The sequence below is a fragment of the Phyllosticta citribraziliensis genome (assembly GCF_038025025.1).
Source record: "Phyllosticta citribraziliensis strain CPC 17464 chromosome Unknown J3D65scaffold_1, whole genome shotgun sequence".
Lineage (NCBI taxonomy): Eukaryota > Fungi > Ascomycota > Dothideomycetes > Botryosphaeriales > Phyllostictaceae > Phyllosticta > Phyllosticta citribraziliensis.
In genome coordinates, this window is record NW_027117338.1 from 105,319 (window position 1) to 130,175 (window position 24,857).

The 24,857-nt window shown below is 58.4% G+C and overlaps 10 protein-coding genes across 10 annotated transcripts; 6 read left to right on the forward strand and 4 right to left on the reverse strand.

Moving 5' to 3' along the window:
• Positions 1-2,729: 2,729 nt before the first annotated feature.
• On the reverse strand, positions 2,730-5,717 carry J3D65DRAFT_545591 (uncharacterized protein; the record flags this gene model as incomplete). Its single annotated transcript, XM_066796775.1, has 4 exons — positions 2,730-3,005; positions 3,078-4,328; positions 4,851-4,991; positions 5,247-5,717. The coding sequence occupies 4 exons, from the start codon at positions 5,715-5,717 to the stop codon at positions 2,730-2,732; spliced, it is 2,139 nt and encodes a 712-aa protein (XP_066659243.1).
• Positions 5,718-5,816: 99 nt separating this feature from the next.
• On the forward strand, positions 5,817-6,860 carry J3D65DRAFT_1918 (uncharacterized protein). Its single transcript, XM_066794347.1, has one exon. The coding sequence runs from the start codon at positions 5,950-5,952 to the stop codon at positions 6,682-6,684; it is 735 nt and encodes a 244-aa protein (XP_066659244.1). The 5' UTR covers positions 5,817-5,949; the 3' UTR covers positions 6,685-6,860.
• J3D65DRAFT_1714 (uncharacterized protein) lies at positions 6,570-8,384 on the reverse strand. Its single transcript, XM_066794257.1, has 8 exons — positions 7,840-8,384; positions 7,698-7,781; positions 7,637-7,650; positions 7,363-7,406; positions 7,148-7,308; positions 7,020-7,093; positions 6,838-6,973; positions 6,570-6,774 (listed from the first exon to the last, which is right to left on the reverse strand). The coding sequence occupies exons 1-8, from the start codon at positions 8,080-8,082 to the stop codon at positions 6,760-6,762; spliced, it is 771 nt and encodes a 256-aa protein (XP_066659245.1). The 5' UTR covers positions 8,083-8,384; the 3' UTR covers positions 6,570-6,759.
• Positions 8,385-9,138: 754 nt separating this feature from the next.
• On the forward strand, positions 9,139-10,147 carry J3D65DRAFT_681922 (cytochrome c-like domain-containing protein; the record flags this gene model as incomplete). The annotated part of the gene is made up of 4 exons (XM_066803746.1): positions 9,139-9,154; positions 9,426-9,457; positions 9,540-9,698; positions 9,789-10,147. 4 exons carry the CDS (start codon positions 9,139-9,141, stop codon positions 9,906-9,908), a joined length of 327 nt encoding a protein of 108 aa, XP_066659246.1. The 3' UTR covers positions 9,909-10,147.
• A 1,964-nt stretch (positions 10,148-12,111) lies between these two features.
• On the forward strand, positions 12,112-13,501 carry J3D65DRAFT_608214 (uncharacterized protein). The gene has a single exon (XM_066798555.1). It carries the CDS (start codon positions 12,372-12,374, stop codon positions 13,008-13,010), a length of 639 nt encoding a protein of 212 aa, XP_066659247.1. The 5' UTR covers positions 12,112-12,371; the 3' UTR covers positions 13,011-13,501.
• Positions 13,502-13,515: 14 nt separating this feature from the next.
• J3D65DRAFT_608219 (NADP-dependent oxidoreductase domain-containing protein) lies at positions 13,516-15,179 on the reverse strand. The gene is made up of 4 exons (XM_066798556.1): positions 14,742-15,179; positions 14,498-14,694; positions 14,265-14,448; positions 13,516-14,217 (listed from the first exon to the last, which is right to left on the reverse strand). The coding sequence occupies exons 1-4, from the start codon at positions 15,157-15,159 to the stop codon at positions 13,994-13,996; spliced, it is 1,023 nt and encodes a 340-aa protein (XP_066659248.1). The 5' UTR covers positions 15,160-15,179; the 3' UTR covers positions 13,516-13,993.
• A 914-nt stretch (positions 15,180-16,093) lies between these two features.
• On the forward strand, positions 16,094-17,610 carry J3D65DRAFT_2228 (putative inositol oxygenase). The gene is made up of 3 exons (XM_066794603.1): positions 16,094-16,157; positions 16,215-17,238; positions 17,292-17,610. Exons 2-3 carry the CDS (start codon positions 16,312-16,314, stop codon positions 17,346-17,348), a joined length of 984 nt encoding a protein of 327 aa, XP_066659249.1. The 5' UTR covers positions 16,094-16,157; positions 16,215-16,311; the 3' UTR covers positions 17,349-17,610.
• A 2,606-nt stretch (positions 17,611-20,216) lies between these two features.
• Positions 20,217-21,078, reverse strand: J3D65DRAFT_546609 (uncharacterized protein; the record flags this gene model as incomplete). The annotated part of the gene is made up of 2 exons (XM_066796825.1): positions 20,217-20,900; positions 20,950-21,078. The coding sequence occupies 2 exons, from the start codon at positions 21,076-21,078 to the stop codon at positions 20,217-20,219; spliced, it is 813 nt and encodes a 270-aa protein (XP_066659250.1).
• A 277-nt stretch (positions 21,079-21,355) lies between these two features.
• On the forward strand, positions 21,356-22,817 carry J3D65DRAFT_608228 (chaperonin 10-like protein). The gene is made up of 3 exons (XM_066798557.1): positions 21,356-21,558; positions 21,610-22,389; positions 22,436-22,817. The coding sequence occupies exons 1-3, from the start codon at positions 21,496-21,498 to the stop codon at positions 22,760-22,762; spliced, it is 1,170 nt and encodes a 389-aa protein (XP_066659251.1). The 5' UTR covers positions 21,356-21,495; the 3' UTR covers positions 22,763-22,817.
• Positions 22,818-23,113: 296 nt separating this feature from the next.
• On the forward strand, positions 23,114-24,792 carry J3D65DRAFT_2280 (uncharacterized protein). Its single transcript, XM_066794648.1, has 2 exons — positions 23,114-23,769; positions 23,837-24,792. Exons 1-2 carry the CDS (start codon positions 23,449-23,451, stop codon positions 24,575-24,577), a joined length of 1,062 nt encoding a protein of 353 aa, XP_066659252.1. The 5' UTR covers positions 23,114-23,448; the 3' UTR covers positions 24,578-24,792.
• Positions 24,793-24,857: the final 65 nt, after the last annotated feature.

Consider the following 24,857-nt stretch of genomic DNA (forward strand, 5'->3'; position numbering starts at 1 on the left):
GCTGCTTGCACTTGTCGGCGTCGTTCCTCGTTGTCAGAGGACCTGAGAGGTGAGGCAGTCGCGACCGCATCTGGTTGCGCGCCTTCCTCGATGGCTCCCATTTCCAACTCTCCCATCCTCTGCTCCTCCACTTCATCCACCACATCCTGCACCCTCCTCCACAAAGCACCTCGCCCTCGTCGTCTCGCACTCGTTCTATCACGCTGAAGGTACGTCTGTCTTTGAGCGCGCCGCATCTTCCCTCACCCCCAGACGCTGGACTTTGAGCTCAAGGCTTTGCTTACCGCGCAGCCGCGTTTGAGCTTCAGCTCAAGGCATCGTCTCGCTCAAACCTGGGCTTTCTGCATTACCTTGCTTGAATTTGAGCTCGCGACCTCATTTTGTCCTTAAAATATCGCTTCCCTCTTTGCTGTGGAGCTCCAGCTCTTCTCGAGACTGCATCACTTTCACCTCGTTTGCTAATTCTGCAACCCTTGCAGGACTTCCTGGAACGCTACAGGACTATCAGGCGCTGCACAATCCAGACAAACACCACCAACATGTAGGCATTACTCACATGAAGCGGTGGTATTCAAGAACTGACACGTCGCTTTCACAAGGTCGCTGCATCATCAATACCGTGAATACCTTCAGACAGTTTTTGGCTCCGTTTCTGGCCCTCCGGTCCCACCGGCGTCAGTAGGCGTCGGTCAGCAGACCGACGCTGCTGCTAGTAAGAATCAGAATCAAATTTTTGTCGACCAATTGCTAATTCATTGACAGTCAACCTTGGAGCTGTCGAGACTGCACCTGAGGCTGTGGAGACGACCGCGGTTGACGAGTCACCGGCACCAGTTGGTATCGGCCGGCAGACCGAGGCGGCTGCTGGTAAGGACACAAATCATCACACTTGTCAGACAATCACTAATTCGTCAACAACTGCTACTACTGCTTTGATGCGCTTCCCTGATGATGATGATGAAGATATCATGTCGCAGGTGTGCCCAGATCACCTCCGAGGACAGCGATGCCGCTTGGGCCGAGAACTCGGCACTGGCAATCCCGAATTTCCTCGCGATTCCAACATTGATCGATTGTCCTAAAGCGCCAAGCACATATGCCAAAAAGCTCAAGAACAACAATCCCCGCGATCCCTGCCCGTATCCTGACCATCACGGAACCATGGTCCACATCAAGAAGACCTGCCGTTCAATCCTTCTAGACACGGCCTGCAACCGTGGTGGTGAGGGCATCTGCCCATTCGGCCATGACAGTGACAGCGCGCAAGGATGCTGAGACCCGTCGCCGAGCCATCTCACAACATCGCACAGCCGTCTTCCACAATGTCGTCAGGGGCAGGTCCATCCGCTCTTGGCAGGCCAATCCATGCTACATCCCATTCTAAGTTCAGTTCGGGGTTGGCAGTATTGATGTCACTGCCTGCGACCAGCATTCGGGAGTAGCACCAGTAGGTGTCACTACCACAACCGACGGCTGCTTTATTTTCTGGATGCTTTCATGGGGAGGTGGTTGGCTTGACTAGAGTTGCCCCGGAGGATACGAACGGTCTGAGGAAACGGAATCTGGTAGTTTACAACAGTCTTTCTCAATCCACTGCTATGAGCTCTCTCAATCTCCTCGCTGCGCCGGGCTTTGTTGTCTGGAAGAAGCCGGAGGCGCCCTCTGCCTGGCCCGAGCTTCAAGTCCATTGTATCAAGTAACGCCACACACTTTGCTAACCCCCGAGAAGCATCCATGCGAAGACGACCTAAATCCAACGTCTAACACAGTGACCGAGTCGAGAGCCTCCACAACGCCGTTGTCTGACATGCACACAATCTGCCACCTCCGCCCACGCTCTATCGTTCTTCCCTGGTCCACCGCTCGTGCGGCCTGCGGTGGTCTGGAGCAGCGCCAGTGACGCCATTGTTCCCCGCCATCCGTCCATGCCAGCGCCCCATTCCCACACCGCTTTCTTGCCTTCACTTGTATCCCCTGCTTCCCTTCTTTCTTCCTTGTTTTCTTGACTTGGCTTGTATGTACCCGTACTCCACTACGCCTGTCTGGCATGCTCAGCTCCACTTACCGTACCGTACTGTGCGTTGCGGCGATGTTCCGCTGCTAAGTAATAGACAGACAGACAGACAGACAGACAGAGACACTGACAGACACAGAGGACAGAGGACGGCGATTCAGGACGAGGCAGTATGACGAAATGGGCTCGACCGCTCTCATGCGAACCGCTCATTGCGTTCCCGCTTTGCCAGTCGAACAGGCTGTAGCGAGATGCGCTTTCGTCGGGAATTTGGTCCTTGGCTACATACGGACATATGTGTACGTGAGCGAGGAAAGAGGAGTGACTGACAGACAGACAGGCAAGGCAAGGAGAGAAGGACCGAGGGAGAAGAGCACTCATTCAGTGGCTGGCTGGCTGGCATGGATGGTCTATATAGGGTACCTATGCAATCGTTCGCTCGTTCATGATTCGTCCATTCCGTTCGTCAATCATCATATCATGTCTTCTTCTTCTGCCTCGTGGAGTTTTGATGAGAGAGGGGGGCTCCATGGATGCATGCAACACAATCAATGCAATCATTCCAACCATCCGAATTCATGATCCGACCCCAATCCATCGCCAGTTCATCCACGCCAATGCAATCCAACCCAACCCAGAAGCCCCCAAAGCCAACCATCACCACTCCTTCGCTTTTCCATCCTCACTCTTGACTAGACCCTTTACTTCCCTACTCCTACTCCCACTCCCTCCACTCACGCCTGCACTTGTCCATCTCCTCCTTCAGCCGCTCGACCAACTCGCGGTCCCGGCCGCTCGCAGACGGCTTGCCCCCCGCACCCGCCTCCATGTCGTCGAGGTACTTCCTGAGCCGGCGGTGCCGCGCGCCAATGTCGCGCTCCGCGGCCCGCCGCTCGCGCACGCGCCGCAGAAAGGGGCCCAGGTCGTCGTCGCGGCACGCGCGCGTCCACGCCCGCCGCATGCGCGCGCTGTACAGCTGGCACGAGCGGCCCTCGTCCGGAGAGGAAGTGCCGTCGGAAGTGATGCCGCCGTCGGCAGTAGAAGGGTCGCCGCTCCCGACGACGCCCAGCTCCTGAGCGCCGTCGACGTACTGCAGGGCGCCCGTCACCATGCCGGCGACCTTGGACCCGGCGCGCGCCAGCGGCCACACGGCCTCGTCGTAGCACTCCTCGCACACGGTGAAGTCGGGCACGCCCGGGATGACGTGCCATAGGGCGCCGAGCAGGGGCGCGTCGCGCTGGCACTCGGTCTTCCACGCGTTGTCCTGGGCCAGGTCGGCAAAGGGGGCGAGGTCCGGTACACCGCCTCGACGCTTCGACGCCGACGCCTGCACGTCGAGCAGCGCGTCCAGGTACTTGGGGAAGCGGCGCGACGAGGTGCGCAGGGAGCAGAGGAACTTTGTCGGTGCGGGCGAGGTGGGGGGTTCGCGCTGAAAGGCGCCGCGCAGCGCGGGCATGAGGGCGTCGACGCAGCGCACGCAGTGCTGGCACACGTGCAGGTTGGCGATGAAGCCGTCGTTGTACTTGTTGGGCAGACTGTACCAGGTCCGGTGCGCGCGGTGCTTGTCCGGGCACTCCTTCTCCTCGCCGTCGACGCCCGCCAGCGCCCGCAGCAGCCCCAAGTCCTCGCGCTTCTCCTGCAGCGTGAGCAGCCACGCGATGCGGAACCACGGGTTGCCGAGCGCGCACTTCTTGGGATATTCCGGCTCCATGTCGTGCACGCGCTTGAACTCGCGACGGAACGACGTCCGTCGAACTACGTTGTCAACGCACTCTGGGCAAAAGTCGAGCGTCAGCGCGCCATCCAGCGTGTACCAGTCGTTGTACTTGGTCGTGTACTCTGGCCGCGGGCAGGCTGGAAGCGGACCGCTCGGAAACTCCAACTCGGCAGCCTCTTGGCTCTTCTTTTCCCTAGCGAGACCCGACGTCGACCGCCGCGTCGCGTCCGTATCCGAGTATGTGCGTCGAATGGCGGGTTTGCGCGCATAGTCAAACTCCTCGTGCAGTCGGCTTGGAATGGGCGTAATGGGCGTGGCCGGCAGCCGCGCGTAATCTGGGAAACTTCTGCTGGTGGGAGTCTGGGGGCTGTTAGGGAAGAATTGGAAATGCTCTTCCGAGGGCATCAGCTGTTGTGCGTCGTTGTCTGGATAAGGCAACGACGCGACAGCGGCAGCGGCTGCAGCTGCTGCTACTGCCGGGAGCCTTGCAGAAAGCGGCTGCATGTCTGCCCGCCCAGGCGCGTCTCTCGGATATGGCATCGGCTCGTCGCGTGGACCCGAATCGCTTCGGCCATGTCGAGACGATGGCCGTGACCGCTCGGGGGGAGGGTTTACCAAGGGGAAAGACGTTGTTCGTTCTAAGCGGTTGCTCGAAAATTCCACCGGGGACTCGACGCGCGGGGTCCGGGGTTCGAGGTCGAACGACGCGGACAGGGGAGATCCTCCGCGTGATGCATTGCGGGACCCTTGCTTGGGACCTGGGATGGAGCGGGGATCAACTCTTGGCCGCACTGAATCGTCCTTGGGCCTCAGCATCGGTGACCGCGGCGGGGATGGCGGCAAGTCGTGGTCTCGAGAGAGCGGTGACGCAGGTCTTGAAGAAGGTCTCGATGCGGTGCCTCTTTGGGTGCTTCCGTACAACGTCTCGCAAGTGCTGCGCCTCAAGGGCAAGGGCCGGCTCCACGGAAGGTCTCCCGTCAGCATTGCAGATGACTGAGGAGTCAGACCTGCAGAGGAGCCTAAGCTGGAAGGGCTGAATGGAGTCGACCTTGGCGGCGTGTCGGGTCGCGAGGAGGTCGGTATTGTGGTTCGCACTGAGAGACGTTCTCTGGGGTCGACATCGCGTGATGAGGTGGTATTAAAGTCTTGTCTGTTTGATTCCACAGGTTTGTAGGAGTAGGGTGTCGATGTTCGCTCCTTTAGGGTTGGCAGGTCTTCTTTCGCGTCTCTGTTGAAAGAGTATGGCGCTGGTATCCTTTCCTTGTCCAGAGCCTTGGAGTCTTTAGGCGACGAGCTCAACTGGTCTTTGCTAAACGAGTACCTCGTGGTACGCCGCCGCGATCGCATCCGAGGCACCTCATCCTCATCCAAGTCTGAATCCTCAGAAATGGCACCACCGCTTCGCCCGAGCTTGCGCATGTCAGCCGGTGCTTGTAATGGCGCCTTCTTTCTCCTCGAGGCGGACTGTCTGGCGTCGGGTGACAAGTAGGCATCGCTGTCGGATCGCACCCTGACCAAGTCCGGCTTGGAGTAGGCATAGGGGGATGGGGGCCGTCTTGGAGGCTCAATGGGTTTCTTCTTCCTCTCCGTCTGCAGGGGTAGCTTTTTCGAGATATGTGCATCGTCACACGCAGCGTCTTTACGAATGGGAACGCCATCCGAGCGCCCGTCTGCATCACCTGCCGCTCCTGGCACGATCACGAAGCGGCGTTCCGGATTGATTTCCTCTTCGACCTCGAGTAGCACCGGTTCCTGGTCGATAGATCCACGATTAACTGCTTCTTCACCGGCATGCTCGTCCAGCGAGGAATGGTCGTGCTCTTTTGCCCGGGCCTCATTCAAATCCTCGACCGTCGGAAAGGGAGGCCATGTCGCCTGCCGTCGATGCCCCGCAGGATATGACACGGACCGGGATAGTGAAGGCTGGTTGCCGTGGCGAGAGGAAGAGTAGGAGTAGTCGTCCAGCCGGCGGCGCGAGTACTTCATGTCGGCTGGAGGGAGGGAGTCGTAATTAATGTCGCGGCGGTCCTCGTAGCGAGGCTGGTATGCATCGTAGTCGCGCGACCGTGAGGTGTTTGGTTCGTAGCGGCGACCGGGTTGGAGGTGCGAGTTGTCGTGGTAGTGATGGTAGGCCATGGGGGTGGAGTAGAGGAAGCATAGACGTAGGTGAGGGCAAGAGGTGGGAGAGGGAGAGTATTAATCGCAAGGCCAGGCGGCGATGGTCACGCAAGTCGGTGCATGCGTGTGGTGTGGTGTGGTGTGTGGTGGGGTACCAGGCAATGTATGTAGGCTGACGGAAGCGCATGTATGTCCCATGAGAGCGCATGCAAGTACCGCTCCGCTGCGCCCCAGGCCTTGGTTGCCCTCACCACCGCACCACAACGACTCGTTCCCGTCTGCGAGCCGCAAAAAGGGGGATATGCCAATGGCGCGCCTGGCTCGTCGCCACTGTTGCGCAATTGCACCTCTGCCAGCCTCGCGCGCATTCGAGCGATGCGTCTCACGCGCCATGCTCACGACAGCCCCAGAGCCGCACGTCCGCCTCGTCCTGGTCCTGGTCGCTGCTGTGGCAGTTTGCAAAACGGGCACACCGGTGCCACGTTCGCCTGCATCTCGACTGTGCGAGCGATGGGGCAAAGGTTGTGTGAGTTTGGGGTGCAGCCCGTATACCTACCTACCTACTTGGACAATGGTGGTGTCATGCGTGCCGTTGCAAAATCACTCCAATCACAGCGTGTTTCCCAGTTGGGCGTTTTGGCTCTCTGCATCGGCCTCTAGACATTTCCAGGTTGATCCCGATGCCTTGCAGACAGCCTGGCCGGCCGGCTGCATGGCTGCCGACTGCCTCCTCTCCAACCACGACAAGGGTACCTCACTGTCTCGGCGGTGCGGGCCTCGAAGCTTTTTTATGCTCAGAATGACCCGACCCAAGGCAAGGAAATGTTTGCCATGAAACCGCAGCGACCTACTGAACCTACGACGTCCCGACCTGACGTGGCGGCTGACACGCAAAAGAGAAGTGGCTCATTTACCAAGGATGGGGCTGCTCGCCGTCAGCATGCGCGGCTGCAGGACATGAGTCCCGTGGCGGCATTTGCCTACATACCTGGTTCTCCCAGGTCCAAAAGGTGCCGCTGTGCTGGATGCCTTTGCTTTGTATCACGTCGATCATGCCAGCGACCGACACTTCTGGGCTGATTTGCCCTTGGATCGCCCACGGAAGTTGAATGTTTGACATGTCTCTGCTGACTTTTTAGCCACTCCTTTGGAGCGAACAGGCAGACTTACGTCGCGACCTCTCCGGGATGCAGGGCCAGAATGATGGTGTCGTCGTCCTTTCTCTTGAGCTCCGCAGCCATGTGCTAAGCAAGCAAACAATCAGTACCGTGCCATGCCTGTGCTTCGGCATCACTTACCCGAAGCATCTGGTTCAAGGCGGCCTTGGACGCGGCATACGCAGCGAAACCGTCTTCCATCTCCCGAAAGTTGATGGCGGAACCCGAGTCGCTGCTCATGAAGGCTATGGAGCCAATGGGAATGTTGGTCTGGAGCAGCTTCTGCGCCGTTATGATGGGCCCTAGCCCATGTCAACCTTTATTCAGGGATTCCCAGGGGTCAGCAGAGTGCCCACCGATGGTGTTGGTGTGTAGGTGAAAGGCAAACTCGTCAAAGGATCTGCAGCGCAGTCATTAGCATAAGGTTGGCGAGACTCGGTCCTCACATGGTACAAAGAGGCGGCAAAAGGAATGGCAAATTGGGAATGGCTGCCTTGACTTTAAGCAGTGCAACCATCACTGCTTCCTGCGGCTTTCTTGTCCACACCCACGCGAACAAGACGGCTGAGGATCCAGACGAAGCGCACCGGCAGTTGCCAAGGAGGTTTTGGGCGGAGAAGGGTCACCAACAGTTCGGTTGCCCTCTGGTCACATCAGCCTGAATTCTCGAAAGGACGGCAAAAGTCCTCACATTGGGATATCTCAAGACGCCGGCGTTGATGACGACGTAGTCTATCTTGAGATTGGGTATCTGGACGAGTTGATGCACAAAGTTCTGCGTCGTCATCAACTGACCGGTCTTGACGACCAATCTGGGAGGATGCAGGCCGTACTACGATGCTGGCCTCTGAGAGAATATCGCAAACAAACATCTGACAGCGGCCGTGGTCGTTGCCTGAGTGGCCCCAGAGCGCAGAGGCATGCTCTGCCCAGGGCTGGCGGACCGTGGCGATGATTTTCTCGCCCCGCGCGAGCAGCTGGCGGACAAACTCGAGGCCAATGCCTCTGCTGGCGCCGATGATGACCCAGGTGGTCATGTCTTGGTCGGAGTACAGGGCGTCTGGGATTAGGTTCATTTTTTCAACGAGAGCATTGTAGAATGGGGGTGGAGAAGAAGGAGAAGCGACGGTCTGACTCGCGCGACAGACTGGACCCTAACGGCAGGCCGACAGAAGGGTTGAATATGGTGTAAAGCAGCGGTGCGGGCCGTTTTGAGGGACAGACTACTTGGGAAAAGGGCGTGGGGCGGACGGCGATGTTGGGAGAGGGGGAGCGGGACGGTGGCAGGGCTGGACATGGGCGCCACGCCGCACGCGATACGGTGGCATTTGCGGCAAACAAGGTTTGTCTCGAACGGGCTTGATTTGAAAGACGACACCAGATGAAGCGTGTTTGAAGTGTGTGCTGATGAAACTGGTTTGTTTTTGAGTAGAGCGAGCCAAGGAGGGGAGGCCGTGGTTGTCGGCAAAGAACGGCAGTTTGGTCGAGGCGATTCAGCAAGGGAACCAGCGCATCATCAGTGTGAATCGCGTGGCGGAAGTGACGAAATTGATCGTAGAGGCGTCGACCTGATGGACTTCGTAGCCGGCACTGAGATCCGAGGGATTCTCCCACTTTCAGAGGGCTGTGGCTGTGCGAGGCTCGGAATGCAAACAGTGAGGACAGCCACACGGCCAACAAGTCAGATGGACTGTGATACAGATAGATACAGCGTGCAGCGTCCGAGGTGAGGTGCCGAGCAGTGAAGTGAAGCGAAGGAATGAGATGCCGAGAAAGATCGAGAATAATCAATGAGCCCAGGGCTGCACTGGTCGGCGATGAGATAGATGATGACGACACGACAGCGGGAAAAACTGCGAGCAATCACCGCCGCCCGAGCCACCCCGGAGCGCCACACTCCGCTATTCCGGGCGCGCCCGACTGCCCCTTAGAATCCCGCCCGCCCTGATTGGCCCACAGCTCGCCGCGCCGCCTGGCCGTCATCAGCACAAAAAGTCCTCATCGGTTCCCTTTTCTCCTGCACTTCTCGTCCAGCACCTCTCTTCCACTCCATCCACTGCAACCTGCGACTCTCGCTCATCCTCACGCTTCCATATCCTCACTCCTAGACTTATTCCTCTCCTCACTTCACAATGCCTTTCGCTGCTGGTACGTTTGCCGCCCCGACTCTCATCGTCATCGAGTGCGCCGCGACTCCAACGTGGTCCTTCAGCCTCCAAGACCTCTAGCAGCGTCCCGCCAGCCTCGAAGCACCGTCCGCTCGAATACCCTTCGTCTGGATGTTGAACGGAGGAATGCGCGCGGGTTTGGCTGTCCGTCTGCCCTTGCGACTGAGGATCCCACTGCTGGCGCTGGCGGCGCACTCAACGACTATTCATCAACAATCGCCACTCGGACAATACACTAACGACACCTGCAGGTGACGCCAAGAAGGGTGCCGGTCTCTTCAAGGTATGCCTCTGCGCTGCGCCTGGCTCCCACCCTCGGGCGCCTCGCCCCCAACATTTTGTCGTACGCTCCTAACACCTGGTAGACCCGCTGCGCTCAGTGCCACACTCTCAAGGCCGGCGAGGGCAACAAGGTCGGCCCTGCCCTGCACGGCGTCTTTGGCCGCAAGTCTGGTCAGGTCGAGGGCTACTCCTACACCGACGCCAACAAGTCAAAGGGCGTCACGTGGGACGAGAACACCATGGTACGTTTCAGTCGGCCCTGGACGGGCGCTACCGCGGCGCGACAGCGGACCTCCCGCCCGCAGGAACGAAACCGCTAACTAGGGCTGCAGTTCGACTACCTCGAGAACCCCAAGAAGTACATCCCCGGCACCAAGATGGCCTTTGGCGGTCTCAAGAAGCCCAAGGACCGCAACGACCTCATCACCTTCCTCAAGGAGGAGACTGCATAAACGACCTCTTCGACGACGACCACCCTTGTTGCTCCACGATACCTCCTCTCACACCTCTTTGTTTCTCTCATCAAAAAACTTTTTTTCCTCTCTCAATGTTGTATCAAGACGCTATAGACGTACGATAGGTGGGCCCGGCTTCTTCATCTCACTTTAGCAGAGGGGTTTGGCATGTTTGTATAATACGCTTTGATTGTGTATGGCTAGACATAGACCTCGTTCAGCGGTGGGTCGGTGTCTAGACGGCAAGAAATAATTGGCTCTCCACTTCCGACTTCGGTGTCCCGCATTCTCCTTTTTTTCCGTCGTTGTCCTGCTTGGCGTTGCATTCATCGCATTGACAGGCGTGCGGCGTGCAACGGTACCAGGCGTGTCCGGCGCACACGTCACATCGTCGTCGGACACCATGCCTTATCCTGCTTCTTGTGATTTGCGAATGCGCTCACTCTTCGTCATTGCAGCAGCACAGCGACTTGCCTCAAGGTACACACACGTCGAGGCGAACGGTTCGGATCGAAGCGAGACTCGCAACCCGACACCTACCGGCGATTACCAGCAAGCAACTCTGTATCCCGAGGATCCGTCCCGATTGCGACCGCATCATCGATGCCGTATTCAAGCGAACGGATGCTCCCGTCAAACTCTACTTGCGCTCGCTCGCTCGCCGAAGAATTATTCGCGCAGGGTTGTCATGTTCCTCACCGCCCGCCGTTGATCACCGCCAATCCCCGCCGCGCCGCCCAAACCCTAGCAGCACACCAACACCTTGGCCAGTCGTCCTGGTCGCCGAAGTTCGCCACCCGAGCTCCGCTCCGCACCGCAGCGCGCACGCCGCAGCCACATGGGTAGGTAGCAAACAAACTCGAGCAAAGCCGCATCGCGCGCATAGGCGACAAGCAAACAAGGCGCAAGGCGCAAGGCGCAAGACGCAAGACGCAAGACGCAAGAACGCAGGCAGACAGGCAGGCAAGCAGGCAAGCAGGGCGGCGCGCGACCCGCAGACCCGCTCGTTCACTGTTCACCTCAGTTGCCCTACGTACCAGGTACGACCGACTGGTTCGCGACGGGAACAGGCTTCGATTTGCAGCCCGCAAGCCGCGAGCCGCGAGCCGCGCTGCAGTGCCGTTGTCTGCCGTTGGCAGCCGTTGGGAACCGCGCCCTTTCCGGTTCTTTCTCCCTACAAGCACGTCCGCCTGTCGTACAGAAGGCTTCGTTCGTTGTTGCTTCCTTTGCTCCGGCGCCGCGCCTCTGGGTCTGGCTCTGACTCTGTCCTGAGATGAAATGATGGAGGGGTACTGGGTGGGGTGGGTGGGTGGTGAGGAGTGCTGGCTCTCTGATACCGTACTTGCTTTGGTTTTCTTGGTTTGTGTGCTTTGATCGAGGACGGATGGATAGATGGATGCTAGCTACTTCACCAGCCCGCCTTGCTATAAATCACTCCGCTTGTCCGCCTCTTTGTCAGCCCAGTTGCCCGAGTCTTGTACTGACTAACCTAACCGGCTTTCCAGTCGACGGTGTATCACAAACCACACCACACCGTAGAAAGACAGACTGAAAAGGTAGAGATAGATAGACGGTTAGAAAAGACGAATAAAGGTACACATCACAGGGTACACATACACACATACATAGACAGACTCAAATAGACATATAGCCAACCAAGTACAATAAAGGGCTCCTCTCTCCCTCACCTACCTACCTACCTACCTACTCCCTCCGCGGCGTATAGTAGAGCAGCCTAGACCAGACCAGACCAGATCGCTATGGAATAGACTACTACTAGACAGGCCGTCTCTTCTATGCTCTACTCTCTTCTCTTCTTCTCTCCACGCTCTTCTTTGGCTGTTTACGCGTAGAGAGCGCGCCTTGGATTTATTTAGTAGGTAGGTAGGTAGACAAGGCGGAGGACATTGACAGCAGTGATGGATACCGGGGGCCAGGTACACGGGTTGCGTCCGTGGTTCGTCCTCTTTCGCTCTTCCTTTCTCTCTGTCTCTCTTTCGCTCTTCAAAACTTGTGTCCAAAGTCTGCCCACCGGAGGGCTGGCGTGGGTGGCGCAACAGCCGCGCGCGCGCCGGGTATACCACCAATCGTCAATCTCCAATCTCCAATAACAACAACAACAAAACAACAACACCCTCTCCTTCTCTCTCACTCCCTCTCTACGCCGCCGCCGCCCCCTCACCACCTCCCCCACCGCCACCCCCGCCCATCGACCGCCTGCCCTTCTTCCCTGCGCCCTTGCCCGCCGGGCTGTTATTCCCACTGCCACTCCCGCTGCCACTGCCACTCGCGCTCCTGCGGCCCCTCCGCGCACTCCCACTCCCACTTCCACCAGCAGCACCTTGCGCACCCGCACCCGCACTCGCGACAGCCTGCGCCCTCACGCGCGCCGCCTCCAGCACATCCGCCGTCCCGCAGCCCGGCCGTCTCCTCTCGACGCGCTCGCCGCCCAAGGGCACCATGTCCGGCTCTCCCCCACCTGCATGCTGTTGTAGCCCTTGTTCCACGACGGTGCTATTCGCGCCGCCGCCGCGCTGCTTGTTGTTCTCGCCAAACAGGAAGCGCACGCGGACGCCGGGCGTGCCGGCCGGCGGCGGGCCGCCCGACGGGTCGTCGTCCCACTCGGGCTCGCTGTCGTCGCTGGCGAAGCCGGCGAGTTGGTTTTCGAAGTGCAGGCGGGTTTGCGGTATGGACTGCGAGGATGCGCGGGGGGCGCGCGAGATGGTCAGCTTGGTCGGCATGGGGGGGGGCCCATTGGGGACAGTGGGAAGAGAAAGGAAGGCGGAGAGATACCTCGTTGCGCACCGTACTCCACCAGATCAGCATCTCGTTGGACTCGAGCACGCGCGCGGCGTTGTAGCGCCGCTGCCGCTCCTCGTACGTTTCGCTCAGCGGCTCGTTTGTTGCGCTGACGGCAGCGGCGGCGGCGGTGGGCGTCTTCGTTTTCGTCTTGGTGGTCGGGGGAGCCGCTCGGGTCGCCATGCTGCTGCTGCTGCTGCGTGCGGCTGGCGTCCGTTGGCCTGTCTGTTTGTCTATGTGTGCGCTGGCAAGGAAGGGTGGGCGCGCGGAGGAGGGTCGGTCGGTGGGCAAGGTATGTAGGTCGTCGAGGGTCGAGCGAGCGAGCGAGGGAGGAGGGACGGAAACGAGGATGGCCGATTTAAAGGGCGAGACGACTGGAGGCGGAGAGAGACGTGTCGCAAGGGATGCAGCAAGCAGTCAATCCAGTCGAGGGAGGCTGAGAGACAGGTCGGTAAGGTGGTCGGTAAGGTGTTAGGCAGGTGGGCGAGCGCGAAAAACGGCAAGTAAGCTGATGCGGGGTGGGTGGTGGGCGTGAGTGGTGCCACTAGTGGGGCAAGAAGCAGAGGGCGAGAAAAATTTCTTGGTTGCGCGCGCGCGGCTATTCAAAACAGCTCTGGATATAGAAACGCGCAGGAGATCGAGGACGAGTGGAGAGTGGTGAGGGCGAAATGATGGCGCTGGAGGTAGTGCTGCGCGCACTTGGGGGTTGCGAGAAGGATTGCCTCTTGTGGTAAGCGGGCGGATGGGGCCTTGAACCGCACGGGGCACTTCACCATGTGCCCCCAAGGAATATTTATAGGCAAACTCAGCTTCATTATCAGATCAAGAATTCTAGGAAGTGATGTAGGAGAAGAATCATATTGATGTCTCGTCTTCCCATCCACTCAAGGTCTCAAGCCAATCGCAGAATGTGAGAGTGCTGTTTCGGAACAGTACTGCCTCCAACCGAATGCAGTCTTTAGTGGAACAAATTCCGACGTTTCTACCATCTTCGTGTTCGGTCATCCCACTCTTCGGCCTTTCATCCACAAGGGGGCGAGCAAGCGAGGTCAAGAATAGTGCTCACTCAATCTCCGCCAGCATTGTGATGGACCTCCAATCACTATCTAACCGTCAGTCGTTATATTTCTATCAGTCTAGCGACAAGATACAAGTCAATCTGAAAGATGTTCATGACGTGCCCAGAGACAAGCAAGCAGCGAGAAATGGCAACTGTATTTTCAAAATCTATGCCCACCCAAAATCCATCTGTCCAGGGTATATGCATCACTCATGAGTCCAGTCTACGGCAGGTTGTCCAGAGGGTCGTAGTCTCCGGTCGGGTGGGGCTTGTCGGGGAAGTGTAGGTTGACGCCAAAGCCGGGGTACACGAAGCGCGTCAGACCCTTGTTCTTGTGAATGTCCTCGAGCGCCGCCAGCTCCTCGGCGTCGAGAGGGATGATGTTCTTGTTCTCGTCTATCCGCGAGGGGTTGACGGACTTGGCGAGAACGGAGCTGCCACGTGCCACTGCTCACTGTCAGACAATGAAAGGTGGGGAAGGAGATGAGACGTACCGTGGTAGCTGAGCAATACGGTGCCGGCCGTGACCTTGTGCTTCTGGGCGACTTCGTTGACGGCCTCCTCCTTGAACATGGGGCTGCCCGTGCTGCCAAAGGGGCTGTAGGCGGTGATGTGGATGCCCTTGGACTTGCAAAAGTCGACGATTTCTTGCTGCGGGAGGTAGGGGTGGTTCTCAATCTTGCGGGAGGTCAGATGTTTGCATCCACGTGTCTGGCAGAGCGCTTACTTGATTGGCGGCGGGGACGACTTCGACTCTTTTCAGCAGAGCCTCGAGGTAGGGAACGCTAAAGTTGGAAACGCCAATGGCCTTGACCTTGCCAGTGGAGAGGAGCTTCTCCAGCTGCTTGTACGTGTCGACGAAATTCCACGACTTGTCGAGGTCACGGGAGCCGTCGGGGTGCTTGGGGAACATGGGGTCGTTTCCTGTCGGCAATTAGATTGTGCATGGTGGCAATTGGTCGTTTGCTTACCATTGGGGTTCATGGGAACGGGCCAGTGCATGAGGTAGAGGTCGACATAGTCGAGACCCAGCTTCTTCAAGCTCAGGTCGAGGTTCTCCTCGACGCGCGAGTGATAGGTACACCACAGCTTGGTGGTAACGTGAATGTCTTCGCGCTTGACGCCCGAGGCGAAACCCTCCTTGAGACCCTCGCCGACCTCTTCCTCGTTGCCGTAGACGTAGGCGCAGTCAATGTGCTTGTAGCCCGTCTTGAGGGCGTGAGCGACGGCCGTCTTGACCTGGCCAGGCTCCGACTGCCAGGTGCCCAGGCCCAATGCGGGGATGGTGGCGCCGGTGTTGAGGGGCAGAGGGGTGTTCATGGTGGGCTTGGGGTTGATGATGCTGGAGGGGGTAGCTTTGAGGATGAATTTGCAGAGTTGGGGATTCATGACAGGAGAAGAGGGGAATGGCGTGCTTTCAAGAGACGACCCCCAGGAACAGGAACCCCACCTTGTCCTCACGGCACGCAATCGCACCAAAGGCCGATGACGCCACGGACGCTGATGGGTGGAGCGTGCTCAAGCTGCAGTGCCGTCCACCAGTCGTCTCCAGCTTCGCTTCGCTTCGGCCAACGACCCCAGACGGGAGCGATGAAATGCCTTGTGGCCTGAGGCCGAAACAACCTGAACCTAACCTCACTTCTGCATTCACGTGCCTTGTGCGACGACGACCCGACGACACCTGATGTCAGCCTGCAGCTTCATCAACACCACATCCCAATCCATCGTCATCCATCCTCAGAAAAAAACCGCTGCCCGTGGCGATCGCAACCTGGTTTCCACAAGCGGGTAGCTCTCAACTAGCGCTCCCGCACCCAAGCCGTAGGGCAGATTGAGCCGCAGCCCAAGACAAGACCCGGTGCCTTCGGACAAAGATTGCCATCAAGAGACCGCCCTAATGTAACCATGATTCCAACAATCCCGTCGTCCTCTTCCGGCTTATGAGACTGTCAGATACTGCGAGCTCCAGCCTCGACAGCCCGCATCCGACTGTCCGTCGCACTTGATCGGCGGATCTCATCCTCCACGCTACCGAAAAGTGGTTTCCGAGCCTCGCCTCCCTGTTGACATCAGTACATTGCCCAATGGAGGCCGTGTGTAACCTGATGCTCAGGCGAACCGGCCAGTCTGCGCTCGCCCATTTCCTCTGGAATCCGTAATGCCGGTCCGACTTTGTGGGGTTGGCTGGAGGCTGTCGACCGTCGTTGCGCAGGGCCGCTGCGGAGTGCATGTGCTGGGGAACTTAGTTTCCAGACCCCTTCTGCATCATGGATTCCGGGGCTTTGCCTTTGTCTCATTCGCTTGGCCTCGTAAACTTGCCTCTTTGGGTCCTCATCCAGCAAGTCCAACACTGCGGAATTTGCTGGCCAGCGCTGTTCGACGACTTGGTATTTAAACCTTCTTGCCACCATTCGGTCTTCATCCCATACCAACCCAAGCGCCAGCACCAAACCCACGTCAACCTTTTGCAAGTCATCCTTTGTCATTTAGAGTTTCAGAGATACCCAACTTCGCATATTCCACCACTGTTCGACCTCCACCATGGCCCCCATCGCCATCGACCAGATCAACAACGGCCAGACCTTTGAGAAGCCGGTCTTCAACAAGGCTCGCGACGGCCACGCGCTCGAGTCGCTCTCGGACGACATTGACTCGGTCAACGTCCTCAAGGACAAGATCAAGGCCGGCAAGGCCTCGCAGGAGGAAAAGGACATTTACGAAAAGTCGCAGTTCGACGCCCAAAAGGACAAGACGCAATTCCGCCAGTATGAGTCGGCCTGCGACCGCGTCAAGAACTTTTACCGCGAGCAGCACGAGAAGCAGACGGTCGCCTACAATCTCAAGGCGCGCAACGACTTTAACAGCAAGACGCGCGCCGAGATGACCATCTGGCAAGCCATGGAGAAGCTCAACACCCTCATCGACGAGTCGGACCCGGACACCTCGCTGTCCCAGATTGAGCACCTGCTGCAGTCGGCCGAGGCCATTCGCCGCGACGGCAAGCCGCGCTGGATGCAGCTGACGGGCCTGATCCACGACCTGGGCAAGCTGCTCTTCTTCTTCGACGCGCAGGGCCAGTGGGACGTCGTCGGCGACACGTTCCCGGTGGGCTGCGCGTTCGACGAGCACATCATCTACCCGGACACGTTCAAGGGCAACCCGGACCACGACAACGAAATCTACAGCACAAAGCACGGCATCTACACTCCCGGCTGCGGCCTCGACAACGTCATGCTGAGCTGGGGCCACGACGAGTACCTGTACCACATTGCCAAGGAGCAGAGCACGCTGCCCGACGAGGCGCTCGCCATGATCCGCTACCACAGCTTCTACCCCTGGCACAAGGAGGGCGCGTACGACTGGATGATGAACGAGAAGGACAAGAAGATGCTCGAGGCTGTGCGGGCCTTCAACCCTTACGACCTGTACAGCAAGAGCGACGGCATCCCCAAGGTCGAGGACCTCAAGGTACGTTGCGCCAACACTTTCAAAGAGAACATGCAGCTAACAACTCTCTTCAGGACTACTACCTCGAGCTCATCGACGAGTACTTCCCCAACAAGGTCATCAAGTGGTAGCGGATGAAGCTGCAAGAATTTTGTCGTCGGGCGCAGTTGTTCCATCCCATGTCGTAATGTCTTTCATTTTGCTCAGTCGGTTTATTTTTCCCACATTAGATGACGATGCACCAAATTCCCCTGGGTGCATCATAGCGGCTACAAAGTATGAGGTAGCATAGACCAATGATGATTCGCAAGAGCGTCTGGACACCGGCTCTTGTCATTGGCTTCGTCTCTGGACAGTTCTTTCGAAGTGATTGCGCTGAATACAGCTGTGCCGTACTTACAGCCTCCTCCACCGCCACCTTCTCTGCAGGTGTTTGTTTGCTTGTCCGTTGATGCGACGTCGTCGGCGCCCAAGACCAGACCACAACGCAGACTGGGCCGCACCGCCCTCTCAACCCGCTCAATCCAGTCAGACACGTCAGACACGATTGCAACCCAACCTCCCTCGCTGTTCAGTCTTGAGTGCACCACACAGGCTCAAGCACCTGATTTCCCCGCACCCACGCGTCCCAGACCCAGCGGCAAAGCAGAGCAAAGTAGACAGAAAGACGGCCGACCAACCATCGCAGCCTACTTCTCATCGGCGCTTTACGCTTCGCTCGCTCGCTCGCTCGCTCGCTCTAACCCGCCGACCAAACGCACGCGAAACACAGCGAAGAGAGACCAGTCGACAAACGAGGTCGAAATCGGAACAAAGAATGGCGGAAACGTGGTCCCGCTTCCCTTCCTGTCCCCTTCCTTCCCTTCCCTTGTTGCTTTGCTGCGCTCGCTACTCACTTACTATCTGCCGCGTACTTACCAACGCATCTTCCGGGTGTCTTCGTGGTTGGCTACTTGCGTGCCTACTCATGGCGCTGTAGTACTTATGCCTCCCTCCCTCCCTCCCTCCCTCCCTCTGTCCCTCTTAGCGTCCCCTTCTTCGTTATAATGTCTGTCTTGAGCGAGCGCGAGGGAACCATCTCCGCGCGCCTGACCGCGCCGTTTTTGCTGTTTTGAGAATACGGAGGAGAGGAGGACGTACGTTGTTAGCGGAGAGAGAGCGTGTACGATTGACGTGTCGGCTGGTGGACGAGTATCTGTAGCGAGTGCACTGCTGCTTTTACTGACTTGATGCACACACACTCTCGCTCTCTCTCCTATCCATCTCTATACCTCCTGCTTTACTAACCTCCGCGACCGAGCCTTCTCCCTCCTCCCCTTACACGCGCAACCGCTCTCGCGCTCAAGACAACCTTTCTAGCCCTGTCAGACGGCAGCGCGGCAGCGCGGCAGTACGGTCCACCAAAAGAGAAGAAAAAGCGGCAATAATTGCCTCGTTTGCTCCTGCTCGGCTGAGCGGCAACGCGGGCGCGCGGCAGAGCGGTGAGCGAGGAAAAGGCCCGGCGGCGCGTCGCGTTGCGATTTGCGGCTCTTTTTGCCTTGTTTGGATGTATGGTGGAAAGAAGTGTGGGTGGGAAGTAGTGGCGTAGCGTAGGCAGGGTTGGGTTCGCGGATGGGGGGTTGGTTAATCTTGTTGTTGTGGTATGAAAGGTTGGGATGTAGATGGGTGAAGGAACAAAGGAATGGTAGTAGAAGATGGCGAAAACAACAAGAAGTAAGTCGAATAGAAAGGTAATGGAAGCAAGATCTCCTCTATATATATGTTACATTAAATACAGCACTTAGAGGTTCTATTGTCAGCAAGAGTCGGCCTCCTACTAGTATCACCGTCACCATCACCATCACTATTAGCAGCGATAACCACTCGCTTCCCCTCTCTTCTAAGTAGACAGATAAGTCGTGAAACGCTACAACAACAAGATACATACCTACTAAACTACGCACCTTCCTTCCCTCTGTCCCTCCACCATAACCGCCGCCGCCGCCGCCGCCGCCGCCGTACACAAGCAATCACCACATACGGACGTCCCCAGGCAATGATGCACACACCTTCCCTCCGCAGACCCAAAACAGCAACTCCACACACCCGCCACTTGCGACGTTCGACGCTGTGTGCTGCAGCTAATCAGCGCGCAGCGTGAGCACCTTATGCCGCTTAAACAATTAGTGATAAAAAAGGAATGACGAGTACAGGTGAAAAGGTCCGCTCAGCCGCTGGTGCGGACACGGATGCGGGTAAGAGTAAGAGTAAGAGTACGGATAAGAGTACGGATACGCTGGTTTGTTGGTTGGTTGGTTGCTGGTAGGGCTGGACGGCCGAGCGAATGGGGTAGGTATGGCGCGAGATGGGATGGGCAGCTTGTCCCGACAGAGCACATGTATGTAGCTAAGCATCATAACCCGAGAGAAAGAAGGACCGCAAACGGCAAAGAGTCGCGAGTGAGTGAGCAAAGCATGGCCAAAAGAGAGATTTTGGCGCGCGCTGAGCTGAGTTGGGTTGAGGCAGTTCAGCCCGCCCGTCTGGTCGCCGTCGAGAGTGGTCTGGTGAATGGAGTAGGTATGTATGCTGGTACTGTAGGTAGAATGAGTGCAAGGCAAGTTTACCCCGCGTGCCCGCGCGCTTGATTGGGTGGGTGGCTGGCTGGACGGAAGAGATGTTCCATCACCGGTACGGCACGGTATCTTCGTGTAGAAAGCGGAACGCGAGGAGGAATGAGGCGACATGTGAGAGCGTGTCGCGGACGTGATAAAGCGACTGGCCGAGAGCCGCGGACCGCTGGTGGGTGGTAAGAAGAAGGTTGTGGAGGCGGATGCAGCCGCAGCGCCGTGTGGAGAAGTGTGGGCAGTGGATGGATGGATGGATGGCTGGACATCAAGGTGTTTGTTTTGGAAAGAAAAGCGGACGGGTGTCTGGATTTGGGTATTCGTATGATGTGCCCAACACTACAGTAGCTTCAATGAAGCTGCGTTCACGTCTCCCCCAACACCCCCTGACACCCCCTACCTGCCCATCCACCCCCCGTCGACCGTCACCACCTCTCCACTGACGTACCCGGCGCCCCGCCCGGCCAGCCAGACGACAACGCCCTTAAAGTCCTCGGCACTGCCCCATCTCCCCGCCGGAATGCGCGCCAAAATGCTGTCCGCACGCGCCTTGTCGTTGATGAGCGCCGTGTTCATCTCCGTGGCAATGTAGCCCGGGGCAATGGCGTTGACGTTGACGCCCTTGCCCGCCCACTCGTTGCTCAGCGCCTTGGTGAGCTGCGCGACGCCGCCCTTGCTCGCCGCGTACGCCGGCACCGTGATGCCGCCCTGGAACGACAGCAGCGAGGCGACGTTGATGACGGCGCCGCGCCGCCCGGATGCCGCGTGCCCGACTGACGCTGGGATGCGCTCGGCCGGCCGCGACAGCATGTGCGCGCCCACGTCGCGCGCCAGCGCAAACACCGTGTGCAGATTCACCTGCAGCACGGCGTGCCAGTCGTCGTCGGGGAACTGGTGCGCCGGGTGCCGCCGCTGGATGCCGGCGCAGTTGAGCAGAATGTCGATGCTGTGCCCGTCGGCCAGGATCTTGGGCGTCAGCGCGGCGACGGACGCGGCGTCGGAGAGGTCGGCTGTGTAGATGGTGGCTTTGCGGCCGAGGGCTTCGATCTGGCTTTTGGTTGCTGTGTTGGAGGTGTCGCGCTGCCATCGGTCAGGAACAGCATGTGGAGATTTGGGAGATTTGGCCCACCTGGACGAGCAAGAGGTCGGCGCCCGCTTCTGCCAATGCGACGGCCATGGCCTGGCCGATTCCACGAGTGCCGCCCGTGACCATGGCCGTCTGGCCTTCCAGCGAGAACAATTGCTGAACTGACGACATGGTGGAGGATGGAGAAGGTTGAGTTGGAGCGAGATGTTTCTGGAGACTGGCCAATCGATCTTGGGCCATCAACACCAATTTGCGGAAGAAGAGGGGACCAAGAAGGTTAAAGAGCTGGCGGCGGGATCGGAATTGGCGTCGTGAAATCTGACGACAGTGCCTGGTCGGGCGTGGGGGACGAGGATGGTGGGGCTCCAGGGCCAATGGCGCGGGGCCGTCGGGATTTGTGTCAGTCGCCGATGGCTGCCCCGCAACCTGCCCTCATCGACCCTGGGTATAGCTTTCCGGCGCGTCCTCGTCTTTTGTCGCAAGTTGCCATTTCCTTTCCAATTCCTTTCCTCTCTCTTTGAATCTCTCGTTCTTCTCTTGACTGCACCTCTCAGTCAATTCACTTCCAGTACCCTCACAATCAACACAATGGCCGTCGAAACACGACAAGTCCGCGCTTCAGTGCTCCACGCGCCAAAAGACCTGCGCCTAGTAAGTGACCAGCTACAGCAAAAGAACTCGCCATTCTAAGCTCGAATCCAGGAAGACCGCACGCTGTCAGCTCCAGGACCGCAGGAGCTGCAAGTTGCCGTGCGCGCGACGGGTCTCTGCGGTAGCGACTTGCACTACTACCACCACTACCGCAATGGCGACATTCTCGTCAAGGAGCCACTGTCGCTCGGTCACGAGTCTGCCGGAGTTGTCGTGGCTGTTGGCTCCGAGACGACCGACTTTAGGGTTGGCGACAAGGTCGCGCTCGAAGTAGGGCAGCCGTGCGAGACTTGTGACCGCTGCAAAGAGGGCCGCTACAACATTTGCAAAGGCATGAAGTTCCGCAGCAGCGCAAAAGCCTTTCCGCATGCCCAAGGTACGCTGCAGGACCGTGTCAATCATCCAGCGGCGTGGTGCCACAAGCTTCCAGACAGCCTCAGTTTGGAACTAGGCGCTCTGTTGGAGCCACTGGGTGTAGCGATTCACGCGACGAGGAGAGCGCAGTTGGCGCCATTGAGCAAGGTCCTCGTGTTTGGTGCTGGTGCGGTTGGACTGCTGGTGGCGGCCATGGCGAAGATATCCGGCGCCACGGTTGTGATTGCCGACATTGATGCTGGCCGGGTCGACTTTGCCGTTCAGAATGGCTTTGCTCATGCGGCGTATACCGTCCCGCTAAAAAGGGGCAAGGATATTGACGAGAGCCTCGAGATTGCCAAGGAGACTGCCGCGGCGATAGGACAAGTCAAGAAGTTTACCGGGGAGGAGGTGGGCGAGGTCGACGCCGTCTTTGAGTGTACTGGCGTACCGTCCTGCTTGCAAGCAGGCATCTACGTGAGTCTCATCCCGTCGACTTAGCTGTCTTGTTCTGACGATACAGGCTACGCGACCTGGTGGCCGTGTCCTCCTCATTGGCATGGGCACGCCAATTCAGACTCTCCCCATCTCCGCGGCTGCCCTTCGCGAAGTCGACCTCGTTGGCGTGTTTCGCTACGCCAACACGTATCCTACTGGAATCGAGGTCGTCTCCAGACCTCCCACGGCCGATTACCCCGACTTTTCCAAGCTCGTGACGCACCGGTACACTGGACTCGACTCACTTCCAGAGGCATTTGAGATGGCGGCCAAGACGAAGGATGCGGAGGGGAAGCTGGTGCTCAAGGTGGTGGTCAACGTGAACGACGGCACGTCGAGTCCGAGGCTGTAGATGGTGCCGATGTCCATGATTTGTTGATAAATGGTGAAATGATATGAGACTGGATCTCTGAAATGACCCAAACTGTGCAAGCATTGGAGCCGAACCGAACCCTTGAACCTCTCCCTACGTCAACGGAATAAACGACGCGAAGCTGGGCAGACGCGTCCGGTCGCGCAGAGAATGTCGTCAGGGTCGATACGAGACGGGGGAGTCCAGGAAAGAATTACCCGCACCAGCCACACGGATGATCGAATGGAGAATTGGTAGGCCGCGGACGGCTCCGTGAGTAGCAAGTCAGAGAGTCGCCAAAGCGGGTGCAGCTGCTAAAAGGCTGTGTGCCTGGTCTTGACCCGAAGGGATTGAGTTTCCGGCGAATCTGGGGAAAGACGAAGCCTCGCGCCTTATGTAACAACACCATCGCGCAGCCCCTCGACCTTTGCTTGGCCATATAACGTCGCCATGTCGTTCCCCATCTCTCCAGCCTCTGTCCGCTCCTGTTTCTTCAATTGGCATTGTGTGCCTGTTTCTCCGCTATCAGACTGAAAGGCTGCCCTGCCCAACCCGCCAATTGTCGAACCACCCATCCTTGCCGAACTCCAATCAATCTGCCGTCACTTGCTTCTCGCATCTCAGCATTGCTGAATTTTGCCAACACCACCACTTCGACGCCTCCACAACCAACTTCCCCCTCCACAATGGCTCCCCGCAAGCTCAACGTCGCCATCTCAGGCCTCGGCCGCATGGGCGCCCGCCACGCCCTCAACTTCTACACCCGCACGCCGCGCGCCGACGTCGTAGCCGCCTTCACCCCCGACGCGCAGGAAGCATCATGGGCCCGCGTCAACCTGCCCGAGGTGCAAATATACGACAGCTACGACGAGATGCTCAAGCACCCGGGGCTCGAGGCCGTCGTCGTGGCCACCGTCACCACCGCCCACGCCGAGCAGGCCATCAAGGCCATCGAGGCCGACAAGCACGTCCTGTGCGAGAAGCCGCTGAGCACCAGCGTCGAAGTGGTGCGTTGCCCTGCGTCAAGCTATGTAGCTAGTCGAGAAACGCCGCTAACCCCTCCTCCCGCAACAGTCCCAGTCCGTCTGTGACGCCGCCGCCAAAAAGCCACACCTCAAGGTGCTGTGCGGCTTCTCGCGCCGCTTCGACGCCTCGTACCGCGACGCCTTCGACCGCATGGACAGCGGCGCCATTGGCCGGCCGTCCGTCTTCCGCAGCCAAACCTGCGACAAGCTCGACCCAACCGGCTTCTTCGTCTCATACGCACAGTTCTCCGGCGGCATCTTCGTCGACTGCAACATCCACGACATCGACCTGGCGCTGTGGTACTTCGGGCAAGACTCGATCGTCAAGTCGGTAGTGGCGCTCGGCATCACGGCGGTATCGCCCGAACTGCGCAAATACAACGACGTCGACAACGGCGTCGGCGTCGTCGAGTTCTGGGGCGGCAAGCTGGCGTACTTTTACAGCTCGCGCATGATGGCGGCGGGCCAGCACGACATGTCGGAGATCATCGGCACGGGCGGCAAGCTGAGCATCAACGGCAACCCGCAGGGCACGCTGGTCGAGATGCACGAGCCGGCCGGCGTGCGCCGCGAGATCCCGCAGCACTACTACGGCCGCTTCGAGCACGCCTTCGTCACCGAGGCCAACGAGTTCACCGCCGCCTGCCTCGACAACACCAAGCTGCCCTTCAAGCTGCAGGGCGCTGTCCAGGCTGTCAAGATTGGCTGTGCCCTCCAGGAGAGCTTGAACTCGGGCAAGAAGATTTGGTTCGATGAGACGGGCCGCCGCGTCGAGAAGGCTAGTTTGTAGACCTTTCCGGCTACCGGTACTTCGTCAAAGCTTTTCTTCTCGTTGCGTGTCCATGCAGTCACCTTTTAGTCATTCAGACATGTCGGGGAGGGGCGTTGCGGCGTTGTCGTTGGTCCACTAGCATCCTTTTCGGCATCTTCAGGAAGACAGCTTCTCCTTCGCCTTATCGGTCGATATACAGACATATGGGCATATAGAATCTAGATATGAAAGACTGGCAAACTAGACTCTCTCTTTTCTCTCAGAGCAGTGATGGAGTCTGCTACTGCTTGTGAGGCCA